We start from the raw sequence: 26799 nt of genomic DNA on the forward strand, positions 1-26799 counted from the left end.
GAGCTTAACGAGCCGAGCCGAGCCTAGCCAAGCTCGGCTCGGCTCGTTTACACCCCTAATCAAGCATCATCTTTCAATTTGTTAAGACGAAGAGAAAGGTCTATCTATTTTATTTAGTTATTCAGTTAAACCAATGATTCGTTATTGGAGCAGATAGCAAGAACCATTTCATCGGACATGCGTCTGAGGCGTGTCACCGAGTTATTGGTTAAAACGAAGATTGTTGGAATGAATGAAGCTTTTCCTTTGGTAGGCGAAGTTAGTTGTATTTAAATAACTTTAGTAAAAGAAGGAAGCATTAAATGCGACATTTGAGTCCGACATTTGAGTCCTAACTTTTACCAAAAATAGAAAGAGAGTTAAAGTGCGAAGTCACATTTTCCTCGAGAGATGAGTTACCTTGTTCGTGGCTGTAAATTAAAGCGAGTTCAATGTGGTCAGAGTCGAGGAAAAGGAAGTGAATTTATCAGTATATGAAAAACACACTATTTTTATTTATATATTGTTTTTTCGTTACAAAACCTGAGAACAACAGAAGTAGAGCCACCTCCAAATCACAGTGGAATGCCTTTTACCACTCGTATATTAGGGCAGGTAGAATATTCCTCCATTTTTATTTTTATTTTATTTTATTTTATTTATTTATTTATTTTTTAACCCGGAAAGGAATGCGACCCCGGGGCGGGCCTCTGCATATTATTTATTGAAGGCACAATACAAGAGGAGGGCAAACAACCAGCCCTCTAGACCGCGACAAACAAAGGGGTACCAAAGACCCTACACAACACCACCTGCTTCGATCATTTGCTTGGGCGAATATTTGGAAAACCATTAGTGTCGCATCTTGTAGCCCCCCGGGCTATGCGAGGCATTTCTGACCATCCATGGAAAATTTGATGAGATCTAGATTTGCAAGCTTCATTTGCAAGAGCATCTGCCACTTGGTTACCTTCTCTAAACTGGTGCTGATGATGAGGGCCCATGAAGTCCATGAGGTCTATGATTTCGGGCCAGAAGAAAGAGATGGACCAGGGGTGGCTTCCTTTCTTAGAGATGAAATCCATGAGAACTTTGCTGTCTGACTCTACTACGAAATTCTTGAACCCAAAGGCTTTGCATAGCCTAAGGCCGTCCAATAGAGCTCTCGCTTCAGCCACCATGTTGGTAGATGTCCCGTAGAAGAACGCAAAAGCAAATATAACTTTTGCTTTGGCATCTCGCATAACTCCACCGCCTCCCGACTCTCCTGGGTTTCCCTTGGCTGCTCCATCAATGTTCAATTTGAGCGAACCAATCATCGGACGTTCCCACCAAATCCAATTATCCCTGCTGATCTTTTGCCTCTGCGGTTCAATCTGGATTTGCTCCAAAGCTAAACACTCCACCATATTGTTTTCTTTGGTGAATTTTTGGCTAGAGCTCACAGTTTTTAACTTATTCAATATTTGCTGAATCACCCAATTTGTACTTCTCTCTTTACCTTCCATTCTTCTATTACAACTTTCCTTCCAGATTTCCCAAGGGATAATCAAGGCTGACATGCCAAGGAGAAATCCAGCTTGGGTGCTCCTTTTCCTGCCATATGATATCCAAGCAAGCATCCTGCTCCTTACTGGTTGCAATGGAAGAAGTTTCATGGCCCAGAGGTCTGCGAAGAACTCCCAGATTCCCCTTGCTAGGCCACTGTTACCTAACAGATGATCAACTGATTCTTCTTTACTGTGCTTACAACATTCACATTTGGATGCCATCTGGATTTTGAGATCTTTGATTCTGCTGTCCACTGGAATGGCATTGAGGAAAAGTTTCCAAGAGAAACAACCCATCTTAGGTGGGATGGAATCCCAAATACCTTGCGCCCAACTCACTTTAGGGCCACTCCTTCTACATACTTCCCAAGCCGATTTAGAGCTGAAATTACCTGACGATGTTTTTGCCCAAATGAGCTTGTCAGGCGATCGGTTGATGACGATCTTAACCTTGTCCATAATTGCATCCCAACCACCAGGAAGAAAAGGCATTATCTGACTCTTCTTCCACTCTCCATTCTCATTGATCATGTCTTTGATTTTTCCCTTAAGATCGATTCCTTGGAATCCTGTTGTATATTCCACCAATGGCTTATTCCCTATCCAAATATCTGTCCAGAAAAACACCTCTCCTTTTCCAACAGTCCACCTCGCATTTTCTTGCCACAAGGGTTTTGTAGCAATAATATTTTTCCATTGTTTTGATGAGACTGCATTTGGCTCCACTAAATTTAAGTGTTTACCCCTGCTGTAGGTAGATTTCAAGAATGAGGCCCATAGCCCATGGGATTGGTGAAGCCTATGAAGAGCCTTCATTCGAAATGCAATACATAGGTCCTCCATAGCTTTTATGCCTAATCCCCCTTCGTCTGTTGGCTTGCAAATTTTCTTCCAAGCAACCCAATGGTTTCTAGCCCCAAAGTCTGAAATCCCCCACCAAAAGTTGGCCATTATACTGTCAATGCGCCGGAGAACCTTTTTTGGAGGGGTTAATGTTGACAGGATGAAGATGGGAAGGCTTGATAGAACATGGTTGATTAATATAAGTTTTCCTCTAGAGGATAACATTTTCCCTTTCCATCCTTCAATCTTTTTCCGAACTTTATCTATTAGCCCATCAAAGAAACACGCTTTAAGACGACCCGTGAATAGGGGAGCTCCTAGATACATTATAGGGGACTTCTTTTGCATGTACCCTGTACTTTTGCCAATAGCTCTTTGCCTACTGAGCGTCATCTTGTCTGATGTGGTAAAGCTGCTTTTGTTAGCGTTAACTAGCTGGCCTGACATAGCTTCATACCGCTTTAGGAATCTCATGATCTGGTTCAAGCTTGCTTTCCCTCCATTTGAAAAAATCACGGTGTCATCTACAAACAGACAATGAGATATTGGGGTGCTATCTTTACTTCTCAAGAAATACTTAGCCTTACCCTCACGGAACAGTTTAGATATTCCTCTGCTTAGGACTTCTTCGGCAATAATAAAGAGACAAGGAGACAAAGGATCGCCTTGTCTGAGACCCCTCGATGATTTAAAAAATCCATTTGGTTCCCCATTCAAAACCACTGAGAACCAGCACTTCTGGGTTGCTTCTTCGATGAGCTTTCGCCAAGACTCCGAGAATCCAAATCGCGCCAACACTTTTTGCATGAAATCCCAATTTAATCTATCATACGCCTTGGCCATATCAATTTTGAGCATTACATTACCTCCTCGCACTTTCCTACCTACTCCCACCATCATTTCCTGGGCAATTGATATATTGTCTGAAATGCATCTTCCTTTAACAAATGCTCCCTGTTCTGGAGAAATCAGGTTAGGCAAAACTTTGGCAAGTCTTGTTACAATAATCTTGGCAAAGATTTTATAACAGAAGTTACACAAACTGATTGGTCTATATTCAGAAAAGTCCTTTGGGTCTTCCACTTTCGGAATTAACGAAATTAGAGTGGAGGTATAGTGTCTCGATAACTTACCTTCGGCAAAGAAGGCTTTTGCTGCTTCCACCACTTCATCTTTAATTACCTCCCAGCAAGCTGTGAAGAAAGTCCCATTAAGACCATCTGGGCCAGGAGCACTCTCCTCTGGGCAGCCAAACACGGCTTCCTTGACTTCTTCTTCTGAGGGAGCTTGAATCAGCGAGACATTGTCCTCTTCAGATACAAGACAAGGAATAGCTTCGAGCATTTCTTCATCTTCTGAAACTCCCTCATCTTGAAAGACTTTGAGGAAGTATTTAGCAGCCAACTCACGTATTTTCTGAGGGTCCTCCTCCCAAGAGTTATCTTCCATAATCCTCCTCATTCCACAGTATTTCCTTTGCATTTGAATTGAGGCATGGAAGAATTTTGTGTTTCGATCCCCCTCTTTAAGCCACTTATCTTTGCATTTCTGTCTTAGGAAGATTTCTTCCTGGAGAATGGCCTCGTTCATCTTTGCCCTAGCCCCATCAAGGCTTGCAGTGTTTACTTGGTTTGGAAGTTCCAGATGAACACTTTCCGCTTTTATTACAGAGTCTTCCGCATCTTTAACATTCTGATAAACATTACCAAAATGCTGCGAGTTCCAAGCTCTTAGGTTTCTTTTTGTGTTCTTTAGCTTTATGGACAAGATCTCAAGGGCGTTCCCATCTACCGGCACACTCCAAGCTCCTCTGACCACCTCCTGAAAGTTCTCATGCCTGCACCACATTCTTTGGAATTTGAACGACCCCACAGGAGGATTGGCATTGGACCTGAAGCTCACAAGTAGCGGACAATGGTCTGAATTGGTTCGAGATAGGTGAGTAACTTTTAATGCTAAGAATTCTGTCATCCACAATGCATTAACAAGAACCCTATCCAATCTAGCCCATACGCACCCTTCATTCATCTGATTATTACATCTTGTGAACCTATTTCCCGAGTATCCCACATCAATCAATCCTGCTCCTTCTACTGCATCTTGGAAGTCAGATGTAGATCGGCAATTAGGAGGATGTAATCCCAGTTTTTCTTCCGCACTTAATACGGCATTGAAATCCCCACCTACCATCCACGCATCGGTAAAGTATTGACTGCAGTCAAACAGGTAGCTCCAAAGAAGTCTTCTTTCGACTACTGAGCAACTTGCGTATACTAATGTCATGAAAATAGACTTTGCCGAATCCCGATGGCGGGCTTTCACTGATAGAGCTTGCTGAGACGAAGATATTATATTTATATCAATCATATTATTCCACATCAGCCATATTTTTGAGTTTGAGTCTGAGTTTGTCATGTGATAATCCATATTTAACAGATTGGCCACCCCTTGAATCGCTGCTTCGTTTAGAAAGGGTTCCATAATTGCAATGAAGCATGGCTTGTGCATCTTATTAATCATATTTAACCTGCTACGGGAGCTCCTGCTCCTAATTCCCCTTATGTTCCATATAATTCCTGAAATCATTATGAAGGCTTCCCCCATTTCTTTCCTGACCTGGTGGTAAATTCAGATTGAGCTTTGGCTGATTCCTGAGATGCAACTCCCAAATTAGCTGATTCTTCTGTAAGCATTATCTCCAGGCAATCTTTCTCCAATAACAGAGCACTTCCCTTGTTCTCCTGCCTAACTGTGTCCATAATTGCTTGAATTCTGGCTTCAACATTAACTCCTAATTTGATTAGCTCCCTTCTAGGAACTGATGACTTTGGAATAGCTCCAGCCGAGACTGTGCCTTCTTCTATGTCCCTTCTTGGATTTTGTAATGGAACAGAACTCGAACCAGCCTGATTTCTAGGTGGAATTAAGAGATGAATCTCTGAACCGTCTTCGACGCTTGTGCTAGTTTCCTTCTCCGAGGATGGGGTTAACGACTCTCTTGTTAATCTCCCGGATTCTGCTCCCTCACTATAATGAACACGGCTTGGAATTTCCTCCTCCGGTTCTCCTGCTTCTAGGATCATCTCTGAATTTTCGGGTCTAACTTCCCTTGATTCTTGGTTTAAAGGACTTTCCTCAGCTAGCTCCGTCCCTAGAGATTGGTCTGATTCTGAAGGTGCCAGAGACTGTTCTCCTTCCTCATGGGTGCCTGATGGCTCTATTCGGGTGAACTGAATTTGTCTTTGCATATCTTCCTTGAAGGCTATCCTTGCTGATATTTCATCTGCAAAAAATTCTGTTTGGTTCATCAAATCCTCCTCTTCATTAAATCTTGTCTCTTCCAATCCTGTAACCATTTGATCAGTATTCTCTTTGTCCTGCGTGGTTCTGGTGTCCTCTGGATCTCTTCGATCGGAGAATGATTTTGTTACCCAGGCCTTCGTAGACTTCCCCACCTTGCCAGAGTTCTGCTTTTCACCTTGATCTGGGGCCGAGACATCTGCTACCCTGACCCTTCCTTCCATTGAGAGATCCTTAAGAGGATTAATTGATTCGTGTTCTTTTTTTGATCTGCATTCTAGTTCATAATGCCCAAATTTGAGACAGTGATCACAGTATTTTGGGATTTTTTCATAGGTCACCTTCTGCCATCTTCCTCCACCGCCCGGGGTGCCAAGCCAAAATTTTTCGTGGAGCTTCTCCCTAATATTGATCTCTATGCAGATTTTTGCAAATTCTGTTCGAGTGCCCTGGATGGTGGGAGCATCAATTTTCAACATTCTCCCAAGTAGCCCTCCTACTGAGGCTAGGTAATCTTCATTGAATAAGTACAGGGGAAGGCCTGGAAGCGTTACCCACACAGGGGCAATAGGCGGTTCAATACCTGGCTTGAAGTCCGGTGACCACCTCAGGAACCTGAGGAGGTAGCCCTGTATCTTCATGTTATCTGAGAGCCAGACCGAGAGGAAATCTCGTTCCGTGCCAAATCTGATCAATAAATGCCTTTGATCCAGGATTGTAACAACTGGTTCCACAGAAATATGGAATTTTTGTTTGATCGATTCCTTGACCACATATAGGGGAGGGCGCCCATAAGAACATTTGGCAACTAAAGCTAGTTTGAAAGGAGCAGACCCCTTTCTGACTTCTTCTTCACTGAGAAATAGGGCAGGAATACCAGAGGCAGTTTTGGATGGCTTTAACAACCCCAGCGAAGATTTCGGCAAGAACAGGTTCCTAGCCATTGCGTCGGCATAGCTGCATCCCAGAGAGGGTGGTTGAGGCGCAGGTTTTGATGCAATAACAGGGGGAGGAGGTACCAGGTAGGTGGCGCCTGCAAATCTGGTTGGAGAGACACCAAGGGATTCTTGAGTAAGAGGAGTCTCCCCATGGGGAGACTCCTCGGCAGAAACCATCGAGACTCACTGAATCATACCAGCACACGAGGACAGATTCTCGGAGGGTTCCTTGGGAAGTAATTGATACTTCCACACCCCTTGTTACGTAGCATTACACCATACTTTTCTAGAAGAGTTTTCATAAAGAAAAGAAGGAAGAGAATAAGTATATATGGAGAATTGATTGTTGGGTCTCTATCCCCTTCTTCCACCGGACCCGGATTCCCTTTGGCAGTTATAATAAAGGGCAGCGACTGGAGATCCGAGGTTGTAAAGCTCAGCAAAGTCCATAGTGTTGAAATTATGTGACCATGAAGGAGCATAAACAGTTTGTCGGCCGAGCTGCCTGAACAACACGAAAACAAAGCAATGGATTCCAATCGACGGCCGAGGACTTTCATAGCTCACAATCTCTTGCCCTTAAATAGTAAATCCAGATCAAGAATTATCATCAAAATCTTGCCTTTGACAAATATCACAGGAAAGTGCAATTATCAAAAGAAAGAGTGCGAATATCAATTTTTCAAACTAATCATGCATCGGCTTTCTTTTTCTAAGCAAAGGGAGATGAAAGAAGTGTATGGGTGAGAGCCACTTGTTTAAATGTCCCAAACCATTCAAATATTGAGGTGACAGCGTAAGTTGCACCCCTTTAATTAGATGAATCCTATTCCTTCTTCATTAGATGGGGATTTTTTCAACATCAATTTGTACGGTCCAATCAAAACATTAGGATTCTTCCAAGGGGAAGATATTTTTTTAGTTTGGATCACTTAACAAGATGTCCCACCTTTTCAAATTTGATTTGCCGGGCAGAGAATAGTAATTTTTTTTATTACTCACCAAAATTTGCACCAGTTGCAGGGATGTCAGTCACCAACCTGAAGCATAACCAAAAATCAATCAGTACTTTCACCTCTAATATTAGGATCTCTCTCTATATATATATACATCTACTATTATATAGCAGTAGAGAAAATGATAGAATTTTGTCCATTTAACATGTCAATGTGGATGATTTTTACCATTTTTTGCCCTCCCCACATATATGTACACACTATCTATGTGAGGGTAAAAAAGGTATGAATGTTCACCAACCACCTTCTCCAAACGCTATGTCTCGTCCATCCTTTGCAATTGTATGTATTCAAAGATTTGTCTTATTAGATGTGATGAAAAACTGCACGGAAATACTATTTCTTGAAAGGTTCCTAGCAACAATACGAAAAGAAAGAAGCTAGCAATAATATCATTACGTAGTAAAATTTGGGAGGGAAATTACGGACAATGGGTACATGCATATGACAATTACGGAAAAAACTCCAAAGAAGAGGTATCAAAATATGACAGTTAAGGAAAAACTACTTTTCCTTATTAATTTTTGAGGATATTACGAATTCCGCATACCTGTAAAAATATTTACAAATTCCGGACACCTTCAGACGAACAACAGATTATGGAAACCTCTATAGAATGGAAGGCTAGGATCAACCTATGGAAATGATTTTACGGGCACAACCTATTGATGTTGTGTTCCGTCACATGGACGGTTTGGATCAACCTATGATGTGGTCCGTACAGTTCTTTGTCGGCCCGTGCATCGCACTGGGTTTTTTACTAGTGTGTGTGTGTGTGTGTATATATATATATATAATAAGCTGGGATGAAAAGAGAGAGTTTTTTCAAATTTTTTGAAAATAACGTGAGAATTACACGTCACATTTCTTGACTTTTTTGAACAAATGCACCCATTCAACTCATATAATTTCAATCTTACCTCCTATACATGCAGCTTCTGTGTATACCTCCTTTTAAAGAGAAAGATATACACTGTATTTCTGTGTATAGAAAGGAATACCCTAGAACAGAGCTCTTTCTCAACGTCACATTTCCCCTGTCTCTCTGGCCTTGCTCCCCACGCCATCTTTCTCTCTCTCTCCCCTCATGTCTTCTTCTTCTTTCTCATGTCCCCTAAAGATTCATTGCTGGCAAGAGGATCCTCCCACTCTGATGCCTGCATCGGGGATAGGTGATTTCCTAATCGATTTAAAATTCCAACACATCAGTAGAAGCCGAAGCTAAAACTAGATTGCCAAAAAAAAAGAACTTCTAACGGTATTTTGTTCTTGAATACTTTATTCTTTCCATTTTTAGGGTTTAGGGTTTCTATGGAATTTGGGTTTAAAATATCTGGGTTTTGGTTGTTGATGTAATATCTGATCTTTCTTTTTTCATGTGAATTTTTCCTTTTGTTGATGTAATATCTGATCTTTCTTTCTCCATGTGAATTTTTCCTTCTTTTTTTGGCAGTGCTCTCTATCCATGTGAATGTCGTGGCTGCACTGAAAGAGATATACAGAAGCTAATCAAGCCTTGCCCCTTATGTGTTTGATGATATTCCCAAACTAGGCAGTATCTGCCCTTCCACTTATTTCTCTTAGGACACACAGATTTTCCTATTATAAGCATTATCAAGAACCTGAAAGTAGATTTGATAAGGTTGTGATATTTATGTATTCATTTACTGATTTAATAATCTGATATTTCGAATTGGCTATTTGATAAGAAATGCGAAGACTGCGAACTAAAGATGCACGTGACCTCAGAGGCAGGTGCTAATGCTCATGGATTTTTCACCTGTGCATTATATGCCATTTTGATGTGCCAGTGGTAAAAAAATTTATCAGCATTTATTTCTTCACCTTTTGCCTCTTATTTTCTTTCAGCTGCAAAGGGTTTAAGGGTTCAATTCAGTTGGTTTTCCTGCCATTTTATGCACACCCGGTGCTGAAATTCGAGACTGGATTCCTTTATTTCAAGTGCATTAAATAATGTTTTATCAACCTCAATTGGTTGCGTGTTTCCTGATATATCATGGAACTAGAATTTGATTAACTAAAAATATTGATTACTGCAAAGAGTCAAACTATAGATGTAACTCACCAATAAATTGATTAGTTTTGAACTTCCAATGAAAGAGCTAATTCAACGTGGTTACATTTTGATTACTATATCAAAACACTAAAGCTTCTCTGTTCAAATTGGCAATATAATTAAATCCCAAGACTTCTTCAGATGAGTTATTGATTTATTCAAAGATTTCCATTCGTATTTCTGTTGCTTTGGATTCTTTTTTTTTTATGCTTTCGAGTCAGGTTTTTTTCTATTTGATACGGCATATAGGATCTTTCATTAAGCTGTTTTCCTATAGTGGCTGAAAATCACAAGAAACAATGAACAAAAGCTATAATGTTTCATAGCTTCCATTCGAGCTTGGTCAGTGGATTTTGGGAAATTTAGTTATTTTCTTTCTATTGTCAGTTTTTTGAAAATTTTCTAAAGGATTCATTACCCAACCCCAACGAGTTCGGGACAAAGGCTTAGTTGAGTTGAGTTGAGTGGAGTATCAGTTTTTTGTATGGGTACGAATATAATTCCATCAAAAGATAGAGTCTTTACATTTTTAATCATTCCAGTCAAATCTTTCTATTAGGTTCCTGTAATCAGGTTTTTCAAACTGATGCCGCAAGCATAACTCGATTGCTCTAGCCTTCTCTTTGGTTCTATCATTTTTATTTCTTAATTTTTTATGTGGTTTTTGCTGGAAATTTTGTTGTCCTCCTCGGGAATTTCTGTTTGCAAATTAGGGGTTTGATTTCTTGAGTTCAAACAGAATGTTTAGCTCAAATTTAATGCCCTGTTCGTTTCTCCTGACTAATATGTTTTTTTCCCTGTTATCTTTCTTTCTCTCTGCTTAAATTTGTTGGTGAGTTAACCCCTGCTGTGGTTTTGGTTTTTGTTGCCTTTTGGTTTTCCTTTTTGCCAATTTTTTCCTGTGTTTGCATTTTGTTTCCATTCTCTTTCATCAGCAGTAGAGTTTACCCCTGTTGTGGGTTTCGTAGGTTTTGGATGTGATTATGTTTCATCACAGATGGTTTCTCCAAGCACATTCTCATCATTGTTCGACAATGCCCATGTTTGTTTTGGATTTTGAGGAGTATTTTTTGAGTTCAAACAGATTATTCAACTCAAAATTAATGCCCTGTTCGTTTCTGATTTTGAGAATTGGTTTTCACTCCAAAAACTGAATATTGGATTCAACTCTAGCACTGACGGTTTTTTCTGATTAGTAATCATGTTAGCTGGCGTACCAAGACTTGCTTTCTTCACCCCTTTCATGGGCGAATGAATGACCAATAGTTTCTGATTTTGAGAATTGGTTTTCACTCCAAAAACTGAATATTGGATTCAACTCTAGCACTGACGGTTTTTTCTGATTAGTAATCATGTTAGCTGGCATACCAAGACTTGCTTTCTTCACCCCTTTCATGGGCGAATGAATGACCAATAGTGGTACATGTGACTTATTTTTAATTTTTTTCAATATTGTGTTCCCATTTCAAGCCCCTCATCTTAAATAAATTGTACTAATTTTTCTCCATTAGATTTTGAAGCTGCTTCCTATTCCATATGATTGTACACTAATAAACTGATTGTTATTCCACTTTTCCTTTTATCTCAACCAATATGTTAGTTACAATTATTTTGATCTGTGTGTAATTTGATTTATCCGGAATTATTTGAAATTGGTTTTTTTTTAGAGCTTCAGGTAAGTTTAGTTTTCGAGACACAACATATATAAAAAAGGTAGGCTAACAAGTTTTATAAATTTAAGAGATTAGACATCATTCGATTTAATGATGAGCACCGGATTATTAGATCCATTTGATTCCTTTTTCCTCTTGGAGTTTTGATGATTACACTCTTTATATTACACTCCTCTATTTCTTCACTCTAAATTAGCTTTCAACCTGTTGTTGCATAGCGTTCACCCCGTTTGTGAGGCATGGTTCATTGTTAATATATTAACCGTACAACTTCGCATTCTTCTGGACCAAAGGTGAGTGAAAGAGCCATCCAAGATTTTTTAGAGCATGGTAGTTGTTTTCCTTGCCACATATACTTATGTAGATATGCATCTCAGTATATGTGGATATGCCACGATTATAAATGTTTGTACCGCAAGTTCTATCCTTTTGAAATTGAGTCAGAAATATATCCTTTATATTTTGCCAAATTAATCAATTAATTGTCTTAATTGAGTTGGTGGGAAGTTGATGGTCGTTATACATGGAGTTCAATGACTTTTCTTGCTAATTACGAAGAGGATAATTTTCTTGCTAATGAGGAAAGAATTGAGGAATGAGTTGTCTTTCACATGTTAATCTCTGTCATAGTATTTAAATGCCTGGTTTATCCAGGGTTGCACTTCTTTACAAATACTTTAGAAAATCTGTATTTCCATTATTTACCTCATTACACATCACTTTTCTTGACTTTTTTGAACAAATGCACCCATTCAACTCACATATTTTCAATCCTACCCCCTCCATTATGCTTTTAACAAAGGCACCCATTAAAGCCATATAATTTCAATCTTACCCCCCTCCTTAGACAGTTAAGCATACATGTACTCTCTCTCTCTCTCTCTCTCTCTCTCTCTCTAAGCTTCCGCTCTGTCAGGTTCCCTTTTCACTCCGCCACCGCCTTCGGACCGGCACCAGTATCGTCATCGCCAACGGGAAAACACTCTCTTTTCTCAAATTAATTAATCACTTCTTACTTCCATCTCTATTTCTAGTTTTTTACAGGAAAGAGCTTCGGGTGGCAACAATGGATGAGATTTATGATATGAAGTTTTTTCCATCTCTATTTCTGGATGTTCATCAGTTCAACAACAACAATATTACAATAGCAGGGGATTTCAGTCTATCTTAAACGGGCTGGTGATCAGTCATGTACTCTTATAATTTTATTTTCCTTTTATTTTACTTCATCTTCAGGAATTTGATTTTAGGGTTTTATTATTGTAACTCTCTTACGAGAGGTTTTTAATTATTTATTTATTTTTTGAATGATTAAGAGAGCTTTTACTGTAAGAACTGGGATAAATTTTGTTTTATTTCATCTCTTTGTTAGGGTTTTACATTTTTTTTTATTAGGGTTTGACTCGGTATTGGTCTTTCTTTATCATTTTTAAGGATGTTTCATACTCTTAGTCGCAAATTGAAGAGAATTTTTTGGGCATTTGATAATGGAACTGACTCTCTTCATTTTACAATGTTTGCATGCTTTGGGTGAAAATTGCTGTTAGGTTTGTGGTTATATTTGATGATATTGGGGATTAATAGGTGCTTCTTTATGGAATTATTATCATTTCATTTGAAAAGTAGTTTGCTATTGTAAGTGGTGTTTTTGCTCTTCTGATTTGTACTGAGGCAGAGGAGATTCTCAAGTCCTAACATGGAAATCATGGTTTCAAGGTCCTTCACAAATTATGGTTTTTTAATAAAAAATCTATAGGGTGATCTTAACCATCCGATTTAAGAGGAATTATGGAAACATCTATAGATTGGAGGGCTAGGATCAGCCTATGGAAATGATTTTTGGGGCACAACCTATTTATGTTGTGTTCCATCACATGGATGGTTTGGATCAACCTATGACGTGGTCCGTACAGTTCTTTGTCAGCCCGTGCATCGCACGGGTTTTTTACTAGTATACAATAAGCTGGGAGGAAAAGGAGAGAGTTTTTTTCCATTTTTTTGAAAATCACGTGAGAATTACACGTCACATTTTTTGACTTTTTTGAACAAATGCACCCATTCAACTCATATAATTTCAATCCTACCCACCCTTTATGGTTTTAACAAAGGCACCCATTAAATCATATAATTTCAATCCTACCCCCTCCTTTATGCTTTTAACAAAGGCACCCATTAAAGCCATATAATTTCGATCTTACCCCCCTCCTTTATGATTTTTTAATTAAAAAACTATAGGGTGATCTTGACCATCCGATTTAAGATAAGAGGAATTATGGAAACATCTATAGACTGGAGGGCTAGGATCGGCCTATGGAAATGATTTTTGGGGCACAACCTATTTATGTTGTGTTCCATCACATGGACGGTTTGGATCGACCTATGACGTGGTCAGTACAGTTCTTTGTCGGTCCGTGCATCGCAGGGGTTTTTTACTAGTATATATAAAGAGGGAAGGAGGTTTTCCTGTTCACCCGTACGTGTCAGCCTTCCCTTCCTCCTCAGGTATATATATATATATATATATATATGAGCATGCATTTGCTGTGCTCGATCACAGAAACAGGGTGGGGCCACATTTTGGGTGGGATCCAAAGCATTCATTTGATGGGCACTTTCATGGGTAGGGTGTCCACCAAAAATCAGCTCCATTGGATCACCTTAGGGTGTCCATTTGTGAGGGCAAAAAATGGACAGATTGTGGACAAACAGTATCTGTCCATTTTTGGCCCCACAAATGGACACCTATTGGTGATCCAATGGAGCTGATTTTTGGTAGGCCGCGGCAACCCTTCTCCCTCTCTTTCTCTCTCTCTCTCTACATATGAGGTATATGATTGTACGCTCGACCGTACCTAAAGTTAGGTACGGTAGAGTGCCAAATCACATGGGTCCCACATTTTTGGTGGGCATCTAAACCATTCATTTGCAAGGCCCCATCATAGATAGGGTGCATACCAAAAATCAGCTTCATAGGATCATCCTAACCCATCCATTTGTGGAGGCCAAAATGGACAGACAGTGTTTGTCCACAAATCTGCCCATTTTGGCCTCCAGTTTTGGAGGGGTTAGGATGATTCAATGGTGCTGATTTTTGGTATGCACCCTATCTATGATGGGGCCTTGCAAATGAATGGTTAGATGCCCGCCAAAAATGGGGGACCCATGTGATTTGGCACTCTACCGTACATAACTTTAGGTACGGTCGAGCGTACAATCCTTTTACTCATATATATATATATATATATATATATATATATAATAAGGAGGGAGGGGGTGTTTAGTGTTGGCTCCTTAGGTGGCACCCCTCCCCTTCCTCCCTCACGTCAATGTTAGAGAAATGCCTAATATGCCCTCACATTCCCACACATATGAGTTTCAAATACCCACGGTCCTCAAGCCTTTACACGTCAACATTACCCTTTTACCATTAACCCCTCTGCTGCTATCTAACATCTATACCTGTAAGAAATTATTTGAGGGTAAAATCGTAATCTACATGCGAAAAGTACTGACACAAGGTTCCAGTCTATGACAATTACGGAAAAAAACTACCAAGAAGAGGTAAAGACATATGACAATGACAAAAGAACTACTTTATATTACTCATGCAGGACACTTCCAAAATATTAACGGATTCCAGGCACCTGAAGAGGAACAACAATTATGGAAACCTCTATCGATTGGAGGGCTAGGATCAACCTATATCGATTGGAAGGCTAGGATCAACCTATGGAAATGATTTTACGGGCACAACCGATTGATGTTGTCTTCCATCACATGGACGGTTTGGATCAACCTATAACCCTCTATAGATCGGAGGGTTAGGATCAACCTATGAAAATTATCTTTGGAGCACAACCTATGTAGGCAGTGGCACATCTAATGGACGGTTTGGATCATCCTATGGTACGGGCCATAGTGTACATTTTTATAAAGTGAGGAGTGTGATCATCAAAATACGGTCAGTAGTGTCATTATACAATATGGTAGTGAGGACATTAGCACTATACATAATTTAACACCATCGTTGTTACTTCGATGTTCTCATGCGAGTCGGGTTCAACGAACCCGAACCCGACCCCGACAGGCTCAACCTGAATTTGTGTTGGGTCAGGTTAAGCTTTTTCGCAAATCGGGTTGGTTGGGTTTGGCAAAATCAACCCGAATTGGAAATCGGGTCGCGTCGGGTTGGGCTGTTGGGCAACCCGACCCGACCCGAAACCCGAATTTGGGTTCCATCTGAAGAAGTTCTGTATATATGTTTTTCTTTTTCAACATTGAAATAGTCTCCATAGTCCACACTGGACAATTTGGATAATCCTATGGTGCGGGCCATACCGTACTTTAATAAAGTGAGGATTCTGATCATCAAAATATAGTAGTGCGGATAACATTTCCCTTTGTTAATTGTTACTCCCTGTTTGGTTTGGAATTTCAGAACTGATTTTGAGTTAAAAACTTATTATTGGTGACTCACTATTGGTTCTCAAAATCCTAACCAACCCGGCTTAAGTTGAGGAGGTCAACAATTGGTACCATATCAAATCGGGTCAACCCGACCCAACCCCAATTGGAAATCGGGTTGGGTCCAATTCTGGTTGGGTTGAGTTGGGGAAATTGCAAATCGGGTTGGGTCGGGTTGAACCCAGTCCCATTGGAAATTGGGTTGGGTTGGAACCATTAACCCCTTTGCTGCTATCTAACATTGTGGACCCCGATCCTGAGGACGGTGCCGAGGGACGCGAGATCCCTCCTGCAATCCTCAAAGATCTCCACAACGTGAAGGAGAGCTCTGCCAAGGAACTCTCGAAACGGATGCCACCCTCACAGCATAGCATGAGTGGTGATATAAAAAGAAAGAGATACATCCTGATCCAGAGCCAGGGCTCGAGACCAAGATATATCTGAAAAATAACTCAGAGTCGCCATCCATGGACACGCCATGGAACCAAAACAAATGCTCTGTTTGCAATGGATAACCAGAGATACGAAAGGTCCGTGCCTGATGACGAATGGAGAAGGTCCGAAGAGCGCCCCCAATTCGCCCGAGTGCGAACACTTGGTCTCTTATGCCATTTATTATTAACCTTGAAGAGTTTTAGGCGAAAATCATGTGAAATGGGAATGGGGACCGATGGCGTTTGAGATGGGTTCGATGGGGTTGGCCGGTGGAGATGGCGGCTGTGGTTGGACAAGATGGGTATGAGAAATGGGTTTTGAGATAGGGGTGGTGGTGGTGATTTTCAGAGGTGGGTTTTGATTTGGGTTAGGAGGTAGAATAAAAAGGTGAGGTCTGTTGAGGGTTGGTACCGGAATCCGGTGGTCGGATTCCGGCAGCCGAGGTTGGAAGAGGGGTTTGATGGGAATATTGATGATGATGGTGATGGTGGACGATGGTGGTTGGTGGTGGAGATATGAGGTGGCTGCAAATCGAAGGTCTGAAGAAGGGGGTTTGCCGGAGGTGGCGGCTGTGGTTGGTGGTGGCTGTTTTTTTTTTTTTTTAATGGGTTTCAAAGATCGAAAATAAATTTAGAGAGGGGTTTTTGGGAATGGGTTTGTAGTGAGGGTGGTGGTGGTGATGAAAAAGGTGGTCGGATTGGGGGTTTTGAGGAGTGGAGGTGAGAGATTGCAGAGATAAAATAAATTGAGATGGGTTTCAAGTGGCGGTGGATGAAGATGGAGGTAGTGGTGGAGGCAGAAACAGAGGTAGAAGATGGTGGCTGTTGGTGGCTTAGATGGGTGGATGGTCGGATTCCGGTGAGAATCCGGCCGGAGAAGAAAGGGGTGGTGCGGCTAGAGTGGGGATGGAGAAGAAGAAGAAAAAGAAGAAGAAGAAGAAGAAGAAGCCGGAGATGGGACGGCCGGTGTGGGGACCGGAGATGGCTAAGATGGCAGCTCCTCCCCTTCTCTGCGATCTCTTTCTCCCTCTCCTTTTTCTCAAAAAAAATGAGGCGCCCCTCCCTTCTGCCCTAATTTGCTGCTTTAAAAGGAGAAACCAATAAATTTGCACCCTCCATTCTCCCTGGAACAGCTCCCTCTTAGTATATTTATGCCTACTCCTTCACTCTACAAGGGGGGGGGCTTTGGTAAGATCAGGGTACAAACCTAAAAAATAAATGATATATCACACCCCTTTTCTCTCTTGGGACAACCCCCTCATAGTGTATTCTGATTACTCCTTTACCTTATATGGGGGTCCACGGAAAAACAGGAAGAACATGAATTGCTTTTCTTTTTGCTTCTTGCAGGAAAATGATATGGGCACCCCTGCGGATTGATATTGACACAGACTCAACTAGTCCTTTCTCTTTTCTCTTTGGTTTGCCTGTTGATAAGAAAAATGAGACCCACACACTTAACTTTGGATGATGGCACAAGCCCGCCTCCTTTTTTCTACCATGCTTCGCTTGATTCACTTAAAACCTTGCTAAGACCTACATAGGATCTGGAACTAACCTATTTGGGGTTCGGTCAAAATGGGGTGTCTACAGATGCCCCTCTTTGGCAGAGCGTGTACAACACGTGAATGGCAAAGCTGAACAGACAACGCATTTTGATCGACCCGAAAATAAAGCAAAACAAATTTTTGGGTTTTCTGGTTTTAAAACGGTACTTACAAGTGTAAAATGGATTTTGGTTTTGAAGTTTCAAGAATCAACATGACTTAAGAGTAATTTGGTAAAACGCGGGACACATAACTCGGCAATCAAAATATATTGGTGAGAGAAACTCTCACCAAACAAAACATAGTAACATACCAAAGAAACAAACGCAGGCATACCTAAATCCACACGTGGGGCGGCGGTTACCTAAATCCACACGCGGGCAGCGGTATACCGCAGAACAACGAATCATGTAAAACATGACTCAGGCTTTCATTACGAACAACAAAAATAACCAGATAGAGTTGCGGTCCAACTTTTTACCAAACTAGACAAGAAAGAACAACAGTTGAATGAAAATTTTGATTAAGGGTCCATGGCGATAAGCCACGAAGAGCCTTGAAAGCGGGAATCAAGGGTCCACGGTGATAAACCGTGAAGAGCCATGCAAAGAACGAGGGTCCACGGTGATAAACCGTGAAGAGCCAAGAAAGAAGGAATCAAGGGTCCATGGTAATAAGCCATGAAGAGCCAAGAAAGCAAGGATCAAGGGTCCACGGTGATAAACCGTGAAGAGCCGAGAAAGTAAGAATCAAGGGTTCATGGTAATAAGCCATGAAGAGCCAAGCATTGAATCAGAGGTCCGTAACAATAAGCCACGAAGCGCTCAGCAGAAAGGAATCAAGGGTCCACGGCAATACTCCGTGAAGAGCCAAGAAAGCAAGAATCAAGGGTTCATGGTAATAAGCCATGAAGAGCCAAGCATTGAATCAGAGGTCCGTAACAACAAGCCACGAAGCGCTCAGCAGAAAGGAATCAAGGGTCCACGGCAATACTCCGTGAAGAGCCAAGAAAGTAAGAAACAATGACATGTAAAAGATATGAATGGAATGACTATGAATAGTGGGTCCATGATATATCTGAGAGGATACATCATGAAGAGCCACTCAGGGAGCAAGGGTTCATGGTGTACCTAATTGGTAAACCATGAATAGCCAAGAATGAATAAGGATAGTGGGTCCATGATACCACTTGAAAGGCAAATCACGAAGAGCCACTCGGGAAGCAAGGGTCCATGGTATACTTGAATGGTAAACCACGAAGAGCCTTGAATGAATATAGAGGACTAATTTATTGAATGGAGAATTGATTTTTGGATTTTTAGATTTTTCTGAAATTAGCTTTCTCTTGCCAAGAAAAATGGGAGTATGAGTTCCTTGCTGAGGATCAGACTTAAGTACTTGACGGGGCTTTCAGGTGTTTACCCTTCTTTAACAAGTGAAAAGCATTCTGTTGAGGTTTGACGGTTGCGGGAGCAAATTCTAGATTCCGCTGGGGAAATTGATTTTCTTTAGAAATTGACTCTTTTAAGAAAGAGGGCTCATTTGAAGAGCTCGGAGATTTAGCTCAAGACGTGCTCGCATCTCTGTTACTTCAACTTGTTGTAAATACTGGCACTGATTGCCTTTGTATGCTTGATATCTTTTATGACGCAAGTCATAAAAGATGCCCCTAGTGTATTGTACTTCCATGACAAGAGTCTCAAGGAAAGTAGAACAAGGATAGATAAAGAAATTTTGGATTTGCATGGGTTCTTTCCTGGGAATAAAGATGGGAAAATGGCTAAGCTCAAAGACTTCTCCTTTCATTGACCACTATTTGAGGTTCGATGTATCCGGCAAGTATGAACAAAATGTCTCTTGCCCTTTCCTTGATTTCTAAACCAGGACCTATTCTGAATTTTCTTCACATTTAAAAAAAAGTATACTCTCGCTCTTCCAGTGCCAAACACTTCGAACATTGGGAGAAAAAAAGATAAAAAATAAGGAAAAGACTTACAATGACTCAATCAACGCAGACTCAAATTACTCAAGAGACTTGACTCACTTTTGATTCACCCTTAGATAAAATGTGTTATTTTATTATGGTAAGGCTAACCACTCTTAGAGTACTCTCGAAAACCATGTCAAGAGGCTCTAGCTTCCTCCATCGGGACTTCCGTCATGGTTATTACCCCTTTCGGATTGCTCAGTCTCAATGCCCCTAGTTTAAAAGGATATCAAAGTAAGTCTTGTTGACACTACTCGGATTCCAGGATCCTGCCCTGTTTGAAGACTACTTCTCCATCTCCTTGATTTCTCTCTTCAAAAGAAGTCATAACTTTTGTTTTCCAAGTTTTCAGTCTAAAAGACCACTTGTCTCAAATTTCGCTTGCACTAGAAGGACTTTCTAGGTAGGCTTAGGTTCAAAAGGGTGTGATATTTAAAGTTCAAACGATTTGGACCGAATCTGGTCTAGCCAGACTACCTACGTACCCCAAAAATGGAGGATCAGGTCCGCGTAGTTCGCTTTGGGATTTTTCAAAGAATGGTTTAGCATTTAGCTTCAAAATTTTGAAAGAGATTTTATCCGAAGGCTTTGACCGAACTTGAATTAATCAAGTTGCCTACGTACCCCTGAAGAGATGGGGATCAGGTCCGACGTAGTTCGGGTGCATAAATGCCCCGGGTTTATAATGTGTTTGAAAAGAAATGGTTTCATTTTACTTTAGGCCCAAAGGGTTTACAAAAAGATTTTTAAAACATTAGGATTTTGGCTATAAAAGCTCAGACTATCAAGGATGGCCTCCTGGTATACTTGGCGTACAAGCTCTTTTGCTTAAGATTCAAAGACTTAAAAATTTTTCTAGGAGTCTGAAGGCATGTCAGGCAAAACTTCAACCACTGCGCTCCACTCTCATCTCGAAGATCTTAAATTTATGCTCAAGGTTCCACAACTCCTTGTCTTTCTTCGTCTTTTTTTTTTTTTTTTTTTTTAGGACTCAAATTTGTCATACTTCCTTGCCAGAAACTCTTCTTTCAATATTTCATCAGCTCCAAAGGATGTCTGATGTTTCGATCTTTAAAAACTTCACTTTTCAACTAGATGTCTAAAGCCAATGAAATCTTGCTTTGAGCAACGACAGGGCATTCCCCTGGTTTATCCTTATAGGATCAAGCAAGACTACCTTAAACCCCCCTAAACAGGTTTATCAATTCTTTGCGCTCTTCGGGAGATAAAGTTTTGCCACTCCATCATTCTCGAGTTTTGGATTTCGATACCACTATCAATGGCTTCGATTTCTTCTTCAAGTGGCTATGCTCGACGCTCTTCCTCTCGTTTGACCATCTTTCAGATCTCGAGGTGAATTTCGTCTGCATTCTCATCCGAGAAGGGGGTCTTTAGTTATTTAAACATTAAATCTAAGAGCGAATCAATAAGATATCCGAGATACAAAAATAACAACTTTATTGAATTGAAAACTTTCGATTGCATTAATGACTCATAGACACGCCTCTATGGGCTTTACATTTGATTTGACAGGAAACAAAAAAAAACTAACTCGATGAGAAGACTGACAGACATGACATACACTTCCCCCTTTTTTTTCTTTTCTTTTTTTTTTTTTTTTTTTTTTTGACATCAACACAATATGACTTACCATCTTTGCGAGAGAAAAGTTGGTGTACACTCAACGAAAGACAAACCTAACAACACAGGACACTTCTTCAATAATGATGAACCGGCACTGGAAATTTATGAGTAGTACTCCTTCCTCCATGATATTAATGACTGGGGGTTCAACCTTGGCGCAAATCTTGTCGATCCGGGTTAAGCTGATCTTCAATAACTGGCAGTGGTGATATTCTTTCTGGCATATAACCACCTCCTGACATCTCAAACTCTGACATTCCCAAATTTGTAACTGAAGAACTCCCTAACTCAAAGGTGGGATGAGCGGTGATAATGGGATCCTCAAAAGGCTCAACCATCGAGTTAGCTTTAGTACCAGCTGAAGAAATTGCAACATGTCTTGGCAAAGGATGCTGTGCAGCATTAAACCCGGGCCAAATGGGACGATCTCTATCTATGAGGTCTTGGATTGCAAATCTGAGAGAGCGACAACAATTAGTGATGTGACCAGGGCCTTGATGATATTCACAGTATTCATCCTTGTTGTAGAACCTTGGAAGAACCTTAGGTGGTGGCTTTGGAGCCATAAGTTTCAACTGCCCATCCTTAACAAGTTTTCGGAGAATGACTGCTGGAGGTCTCGGCAATTGAGTGAATATCTTCTTAGGTTTCTTTACTAATTTCTCTTCTACTTCATCAGACTTATGCATGACAATTTGAGATGCTTGATGAGATGACTCAATACCGCCGATCTTCTTGGAATAAACAACAGGTTTGTTATCGTTCTTTGGGTTCTTCACATTCTGTTGATCAAAGGTTAACTTCTCAGTCTCTTTAACAAGTTCTTTCGCCTTTTCTTCTGAAGTAGGGGTTAGAAGACACTTCTTTTCAACATGTTGCTTACCTTTAAAATCATCAAGACACGCTACTGCGGCTGGTATAGGAACAGAGACCATAGGAGGTAATTTCTCAACTTCTTTTGCAAGTTCTTCCTCTTTTCTTACGGCAGTGGGAGGTGGCAGATTCTTCTCGTCAACATGCTCCTTGTCTTTAGAACCACTGATTGGTTCTACAATGGCCTGGACAGGAACAGAGGTCAGAGGAGGAGGATTTTGGACTACAGAGTCCTCAGAGGTCAAAGAGTTCTCATTACCTAGGTTTTTCAGCTGGTTGAAATCGTCCTTCACATTAGAGAACTCCCTAGATAGGTTCATTACCGATTCTTGCATTTTCTTTAGGAAATCTTCAGATATGGCCATTTTGTCTGAGCAGGGTGAGGGAAAACTGATGCTGTCAACGGGTAAGGTGAATTAGGTCAGACTCATGTCATGGAATTGACAGACACTGACTTTAGTATGAGGCAATCTTATGGAAATGTTATACACAAGTTGAAACAAGAGATAATACAAACACATCTCTCCCTTGAATAAAACTAACAGCAGAACTGTAAGAAGGATCATTGTAGGGTAAGCACATGACTTATCAATAATCCTAAAGGATAGCGATCACACTGAAAATGAGTTGAGTAAAATCCGGCAGCATGACGGCAATATAGGGTGATCCTCACAACTCAACATAAGGGTAAATGAATAGAAACTCAGTAATGTAGGACTCTCAGCAAGGATACTTGCACTCAAATAATGATGGCAAGATAAGCACACAATCAGTAAGCGGAATATGGTCACCACGGAGATATAATCACATGAAGGACTGACCATGAATGACGACGCTTGGTCATGGGTTGGATTTGCGACCAAAAGATATATCATGGCTATAGAGACACCGAACAAGCCACCGACCAGATCTAAGACACAACAAAGAATGGATATACAATCAAAAGGGCAGCAAGTAGACTGTGGCCATAAGAGTGACAAGTACGGGCCACCCGTCAGGTGAATCCGAAAGAATGCACATATAATTGATTAAACCAGGAATCCCCACTAGAAATGGGTCCTAATCTAATCAACCGACAGAATCATATACACACAAGAGATATGTACAATCTGAGGACGAGATGACAGATTATGGTTTCAACAATGGCAAGGGAAATGACACCAACCAAATCAAGAGAATATAGATATGATGAATTAGACCAGGAATACCCACCGAAAATGGGTCCTAATCTAGACAATCAACTCAACAAATGGTGTAGGTACAAGAAGGTAACTAGAAATCGACTCAGCAAATAAGTTATGTACAAAGGAACGACACAACTAAACACTCGAGAGACAAAAGGCAGACCATAGTTAGAATAATGATAGAGGAAAATTACTGACCAGGTCCGAAGGCTGGGGAATGAAACAATGTGGCTAATGGATAGACCAGAAAACTTAATTGATAGACAGGCCCTGGTCTAACAGCTAGCAAAAAGAATGAATAACGAAGAATCAAGAAATGAACCAAGGCTATAAGAGGTGGTGAACAAGAATCATTGGCCTGATCCAAAACTGAAATAGTGAACGAAACCTAATCGATGATAATAGGTCAGAAAATCTCAGTAGAAAGTAGGCCCCGATCTCAACCGACAAAAATAGATATAAATCCGAGATATAGGAATAATCATATGATAAAGATGACAGGGTAGACCGCGATCTGGATGATGACCAAGCAAAAGCAAGAGTCATCGACCGGGTCTGAAAGAATGGTATGACTGAAATAGATAAAGAAACCTTATTCGAAAGGATAAGCCCTAATATAAGAATAATACACTATACACACATATATATACATATATATATATATATACACACACCCTAACCAGGGGCACCAGCCCTAATCTAATCTAACGGAGTCAAGAAAGTCTTGACTCATGACAGACTCGTGAGTGTACTAGGACTGCTGTAGCCACATAAAGTGAGCTACCCTAGTCTACAAATGGGACAAGGCTCCTAACTCTAAGCTCCACATGTGTGAGCAACACATGTTCGACCCCATATGAATGCAAAATATACATATATAAACACGGGTACTTCCTAGTTGGATTTCACTAAGTCAGTAAGTATATACATAATATATAAAACAGAGTAGGGCTCCGGACTCAATCTAATGGGTACTATGCATATGAAACATACTTAACATGTATAACACAAGTACACCTAGTGTTATACATAGTATGCTTCGTTGCTCATCGGCTGCTGTAAACACAAGTACACCTAGTGTTTACGGCTGCAGCACCGGCGCATAGCTTGGTAATAGATACAACAGCACCATCTGGATAGTGATATCCCATGAGGCACGCATTATATCTATCCCGTGGAGCCAATAATAAAAAACAATAAAAACAACGAAACAAATAACAAATATGAAAATGCATGATGTGCAGTGTGTGAATCCCTTGCTTTAATTACGCACCTATCTGGTGCCCCTGGATTCTAACGATAGAATTCCCATTTAAAATGATTTTAGCTCAAATTTCTCCAAAGTTAGTAAAAATGGCATTTTTATAGAGTTAGGCAATGTTTCAAGAATTCCCCAGCAGAGTCGCCAGTCTGTGGACCCCGATCCTGAGGACGGTGCCGAGGGACGCGAGATCCCTCCTGCAATCCTCAAAGATCTCCACAACGTGAAGGAGAGCTCTGCCAAGGAACTCTCGAAACGGATGCCACCCTCACAGCATAGCATGAGTGGCGATATAAAAAGAAAGAGATACATCCTGATCCAGAGCCAGGGCTCGAGACCAAGATATATCTGAAAAATAACTCAGAGTCGCCATCCATGGACACGCCATGGAACCAAAACAAATGCTCTGTTTGCAATAGATAACCAGAGATACGAAAGGTCCGTGCCTGATGACGAATGGAGAAGGTCCGAAGAGCGCCCCCAATTCGCCCGAGTGTGAACACTTGGTCTCTTATGCCATTTATTATTAACCTTGAAGAGTTTTAGGCGAAAATCATGTGAAATGGGAATGGGGACCGATGGCGTTTGAGATGGGTTCGATGGGGTTGGCCGGTGGAGATGGCGGCTGTGGTTGGACAAGATGGGTATGAGAAATGGGTTTTGAGATAGGGGTGGTGGTGGTGATTTGCAAAGGTGGGTTTTGATTTGGGTTAGGAGGTTGAAATACTCAAGAGGGGGGGTGAATTGAATTTAACTCAATATTAGGCCTTTTGAAAATTATCTATAAACCCTAATTGGAATTTTTCTTCACTTAAATAAATATTTGGTTAGTGCAAATATAATTGAAAGAACAAAGTGAAATGCCAAACCAAAACAATAATGGAAATGCAAGAGTGAGAAATTGACACACCGATATATAGTGGTTCGGCCAACGGCCTACTCCACTCTACTCAAGGTCGCACTTGAGGGATTCCACTATAGGAGACCTCCACGATGCCCGGCTCCGAGGCGGTTACAAATCCAAGGGATATTAAACAAGGATGCCCTTACACCTTTACAAAGACTCTCCTTCTCCGCCGAGTTCTAAGCGGTTGCTCTCTAGGGAATTAAAAAGGGAATGCCCTAGCCACCTACACTAGATTTGAAAGAGAATAGCTTGGCTTCTTCTTGAAAGCTTGATGCTCTTTGTAGACCCTTGATTGCTCTTCAAAGATGGTGATTTGCAAGTGAAAGCACTACTATATCCAAACTCAAAAGATTCACAAGTGAAAGGCAAGTTTGGGATGAAAAACAAAAACTCAAGCTAAAATGGATTGCAAATGTTTTTGATGCTTAAGGATGTTTTTCAAAGATCAAGAGAGAGTGAAAAACTTCTCTACATGTTGTATATATAACCACACCAAAGAATATGACCGTTTGGGGGTGGACATATCAAAAACCAACAATTAATTTGAATCCCAACGGCTATTTTTTAGTCTGTCGCGAGGTTCTCGGAGTTCCGAGAACCATTCTCGGAGTTCCGAGAATTCTCGGAGTTCCGAGAAATATTCTCGGAGTTCCGAGAAATATTCTCGGAGTTCCGAGACAACGGCCAGAAGAAATAAAATTTCTACTGGACCATTTCTCGGAGTTCCGAGAAATTGTCTCGGAGTTCCGAGAAAGTGTCCAGATGCTACTGGACCTTTTCTCGGAGTTCCGAGGGAACTCTCGGAGTTCCGAGAAGCCTAAAAATCCGCACTTTTTGATTTTTATTGCAAATTTGATTTTTAGCTTTTGGAACTCAACTCCTATGGTTATTTTGGAATGTTTATGAGGGTCCCAACATGTTGGTCCACCACATAACCATTCACTAATGCATTTTAAGTTCTTAAGTGTTCTTTGAAAAACAAGTTGAAAACACTTTGCCTTGACTTGGAAATCTAAAGAGAAAGGATGTACAATGATACCTATGCAATCTTCGATCCCTCTTTAGCTTTGGTCTTCAAATGATCTTCCATCTTTGGATGCTTGCTTGAGTGATGATGTGAGC

At 40.7% G+C, this 26799-nt stretch overlaps 1 protein-coding gene across 1 annotated transcript in view; it reads right to left on the reverse strand.

Annotated features, from left to right (window-relative positions):
• Positions 1-6964: 6964 nt before the first annotated feature.
• Positions 6965-26799, reverse strand: part of LOC143861096 (protein VERNALIZATION 3-like) — a 54543-nt gene continuing 34708 nt past the window's right edge. Inside the window, exons 3-4 of the mRNA XM_077371991.1 lie at positions 7613-7650; positions 6965-7188 (exon numbers count right to left, since the gene is read on the reverse strand). Of these exons, the coding sequence (XP_077228106.1) occupies positions 6965-7188; positions 7613-7650 (262 nt within the window). The remainder of the gene's footprint in view (positions 7189-7612; positions 7651-26799) is intronic.

The sequence above is a fragment of the Tasmannia lanceolata genome, unplaced genomic scaffold (genome assembly GCF_043159265.1).
Source record: "Tasmannia lanceolata isolate RefF3 unplaced genomic scaffold, GAP_Taslan_0.1 ptg000037l, whole genome shotgun sequence".
NCBI classification, from domain to species: domain Eukaryota; kingdom Viridiplantae; phylum Streptophyta; class Magnoliopsida; order Canellales; family Winteraceae; genus Tasmannia; species Tasmannia lanceolata.